The sequence below is a fragment of the Gracilinanus agilis genome, unplaced genomic scaffold (assembly GCF_016433145.1).
Source record: "Gracilinanus agilis isolate LMUSP501 unplaced genomic scaffold, AgileGrace unplaced_scaffold41238, whole genome shotgun sequence".
In the NCBI taxonomy this organism is placed as follows: Eukaryota; Metazoa; Chordata; class Mammalia; order Didelphimorphia; family Didelphidae; genus Gracilinanus; species Gracilinanus agilis.
In genome coordinates this window covers 1-3,932 of record NW_025374954.1, presented here as the reverse complement: position 1 = coordinate 3,932, position 3,932 = coordinate 1, and the positions used below count along the sequence as shown (strand labels likewise).

The 3,932-nt window shown below is 47.6% G+C and overlaps 1 protein-coding gene across 2 annotated transcripts; it reads left to right on the top strand.

Annotated features, from left to right (window-relative positions):
* The first annotated feature begins 82 nt into the window (after nucleotides 1-82).
* Nucleotides 83-3,882, top strand: LOC123255216 (zinc finger protein ZIC 1). Of its 2 annotated transcripts, none has more exons than XM_044684054.1 (3): nucleotides 83-1,061; nucleotides 2,445-2,608; nucleotides 3,363-3,882. In XM_044684054.1, exons 1-3 carry the CDS (start codon nucleotides 83-85, stop codon nucleotides 3,558-3,560), a joined length of 1,341 nt encoding a protein of 446 aa, XP_044539989.1. In that variant the 3' UTR covers nucleotides 3,561-3,882. The 2 variants fall into 2 exon arrangements, with proteins under 2 accessions (XP_044539989.1, XP_044539990.1); XM_044684055.1 differs by having other exon boundaries at nucleotides 2,445-2,617; nucleotides 3,393-3,882.
* The last annotated feature ends 50 nt before the right edge of the window (nucleotides 3,883-3,932 follow it).

Genomic DNA, 3,932 nt, shown 5'->3' with positions numbered 1-3,932 from the left:
CCTCTTCCTCCCCCCCCTTTTTTTTTTCCTTGCGAGGTGAGGGTGGGGGGGCGGGGGAGGCTGGGGCTGGCCGAGGGCGAAGATGCTTCTGGACGCCGGACCCCAGTATCCCGCCATCGGGGTGACTACCTTCGGAACGTCTCGCCACCACTCCGCAGGCGATGTGACGGACAGAGAGGTGGGCTTGGGCATCAACCCCTTCGCCGACGGCATGGGAGCCTTTAAAATTAACCCCAGTACCCACGAGCTGGCCTCGGCCGGCCAGACCGCCTTCACCTCGCAGGCTCCTGGCTACGCTGCGGCGGCCGCCCTGGGCCACCACCACCACCCAACCCATGTCAGCTCATACTCGAGTGCCGCTTTCAACTCGACCCGGGACTTTCTGTTCCGTAACCGGGGCTTCGGCGAGGCGGCGGCCAGCGCTCAGCACAGCCTCTTCGCGTCGGCCGCGGCGGGCGGCTTTGCCGGGCCCCACGGGCACACCGACGCCGCGGGCCACCTTCTCTTCCCGGGGCTGCACGAGCAGGCTGCCGGCCATGCTTCGCCCAATGTGGTGAACGGGCAGATGCGCTTGGGTTTCTCCGGGGACATGTACGGGCGGCCTGATCAGTACGGTCAGGTCACCAGCCCGCGCTCGGAGCACTACGCTTCCACCCAACTCCACGGCTACGGGCACATGAACATGAACATGGCTGCCCACCACGGGGCGGGGGCCTTTTTTCGCTACATGCGGCAGCCCATCAAACAGGAACTCATCTGTAAGTGGATTGAGCCCGAGCAATTGTCCAACCCCAAAAAGTCCTGCAACAAAACTTTCAGCACCATGCACGAGTTGGTAACTCATGTCACGGTGGAGCACGTTGGCGGCCCCGAGCAGTCCAATCACATCTGCTTTTGGGAAGAGTGTCCGAGAGAGGGGAAACCTTTCAAAGCCAAATACAAACTTGTAAACCACATCCGAGTCCACACGGGGGAAAAACCCTTCCCTTGTCCCTTTCCTGGCTGCGGGAAAGTGTTTGCCCGATCAGAGAATTTAAAGATTCACAAAAGAACTCACACAGGTATAGTAACATAAACCCCAAGCACGTAATATCCCTGTTTGTTTGAGATGCTTGGGAGGGCCGTTCGGGGAGCAAGGCTCCGGCCAAGTTCCTGGCACGCAGGCACCAAAGGCAGATTGGGAATGTGTGTGTGTGTGGGTGTGTGTGTGGGTGTGTGTGTGTGAGGGGGATATAGGAAAAGAGTTACTAAGAGGCCAGAGGAGATATTTTTAAAAGTAGGATCCGGGGAAATCGAAAATACAATTAAAAGCGAGCAGCTAGTGTGTGTTCAATGCCTACTTCTTTTTCCAGTCTGAATGCATTCGAGAGGGCCGGTGTGTGTGTGTGTGGGACTGTCTTAAAGAGAAAATAGAGTTTAAAAAATAGTTTCTGGGATCACATGCCCCCAAACGTTTCTCTCTTCAAAGGAGGGATTTGTCAGAGGAGGCTAATGAAATTGGGGACAGGGAGACTGGCGAAAGGATGAGGCCGGGGAGAAGAAATGCGCAAAGAGTCTTAGACCTTCGAGAAATTTTTTTTAGGCTTATACTTATTTTCTTAAAAAGATCGTTTCCTCATGGATCCCTTAAGAAACTGGGCTCTGGGTTCAGTTAAAACCTTGAATGAATGTGAATTTTATCATATGGCACGGGAGGGATGTTAATCGGCTCTGAATCGAACGTACCCGTCATTTCTAATAAACCGTAGGCCAGTGGGAAAGAGAACATTTAAACTTCTCTTAAAAACGCTGATGGGCTCTAGGGTCGGTGCTGCTGGGCCGTGCTTTTTTCTTCAGGCTGTACTCAGAGTAGTGGGATTCATTCAGGTTATTTGGTTGTCCTTCACTCGGGCTAAGATCAACTCTGTTGTCAGCTTTGCATCCAAAACCTCTAAGTCCAAGGAATCACAGAAACGTTTCGCGATATTGCCTTATAAAATAAGTGTTCTAGGCGCATGGAGGGGTGGGAAGTGGGGGGAGGGAGAAGGGGGAGGGGAGTAAAAACATCACGAGAACCAGCCATAAAATCGGAAAATTAGATAATAAGGGCCGTACAGAAATTTACAACACCTTCTGTATTTACCAGAACCTAATGAGCAGCCGAAGATTCCAGGTTGGATGAGGAATCTTAGAATAATAATAATAATAATTTAAAAAAAACACTTAGAGAAATCCCGAAAATGAAATACTTTTTTAAAAGAGGGCCACAGAAAGGCTGCGAGGAAATGAAGGAAGAAAACAGAAGCAGAAACCAAACAGAAAATAATGATAACCCCCCAAATGTACCTCAGAAAAACATTTTTGTTACAAAGTTACTTTCTATTTTTCTATTTGTTAAAAAAAATTATTTTGATAAATCAGTTACAGTCTTTCTAATCGATCCTTTCCCCTCCCCCTCATACTAGGTGAAAAACCATTTAAGTGTGAATTCGAAGGCTGTGACAGGCGATTTGCAAATAGCAGCGACCGCAAAAAGCACATGCATGTGCATACTTCTGATAAACCTTATCTCTGCAAAATGTGTGATAAGTCCTACACTCATCCGAGCTCACTCAGAAAACACATGAAGGTAATAACTGCACTCTTGCAGTCCCGGGATCGCGTGGGTTCTTCCCCCTCTGTTATCTTTTGTCACTGTGGACAAGTTCCAGCTCTACGATTTAGCTAGAGAAGGAGGAAACGCCAGAAATTGTTCCTTTTAGAGGTCTGGGGCATTGGATGAGAAAATGAGAGCCAGAATGGGCCGAATGCATTGAATTGTAGTTGTTTTTTTTTTTTTTTTTTAAATTCCTAGATAAACTGATGGGGGGGGTGCTACTAGGGTGAAGTAGATATTTCTTAATGGTAGAGCTGTCTGGATTTTATAGATATTTAAGTTGGAAACCTTTTGCCACTAAGATAGTTGCACTCCCAGGGCTCATTCTGATTTGACTGTTTTCCTGGAGTATTCATTCAATGGCCAAGCTCAGTGGCTAAGGGAGGAAGCCGCGGGGTTTTCTTTTCAAACCAAACCCCTCAGGTCCTCTTTCTTTTGTTTGTCCCCGGATCGTATTTACCTTCCTAGCCAGCCAGCCTAGGGGCCAGATCCTAGTAAATGCCCTCGGCAGAGATAGAAGCCTGCCTAGAAGTGCTTGATTCTGCAGGACCCTAAACGATACCCTTTCCTACTTATTACTGTAGATCTGGGGAATCAACTTAGAGGAAGGGAAGTGGGGGGGGGGGTAAAGAAGAGGAGGTAACAGAGCTCTTTCTCAGTCTCCTAGCTGATGAGGCCATCAATATTACATTTTTATATCTTTAAAAACAATACTTTATTTCCGCAGGTCCACGAATCCTCTTCCCAGGGATCGCAGCCTTCTCCAGCCGCCAGTTCAGGTTACGAATCTTCCACCCCACCCACCATCGTATCTCCTTCCACTGAAAACCAGACCACGAGCTCCCTTTCTCCATCTTCTTCAGCAGTCCATCACACGTCTGGCCACAGCACGCTCTCGTCAAATTTTAACGAATGGTACGTTTAAAAAACAAACCAGAAAAAAAAAAAATACAAAAACAAAACCCTATTTAAAAGACTCCACAAAAATTAACGAACACTGCGAATCAAAACAGAACCCCACACACAAGCCCCTATAATCTTAATTTTTTTTTTAAAAAGCTGCCAGTAGACCCAGAAGTGCACAAAATGAAGAATCAAACTTAAAAAAAAAAATTTTAATTGTGTTTCTGGGCAAAGACTTGGTAGATAAGGGGTAGAAGAAAGCAGGAGAGGTTGCTTGACCAAATGTCATCTCTGTAGGGCTGATGACTCCAGGTCTGAGTTTGATGGGGCTTTTAGGACATCGGCCTTTTTTCTTCTGTAAATACAGAATTATTAGCATAAAATGTACTGTTTG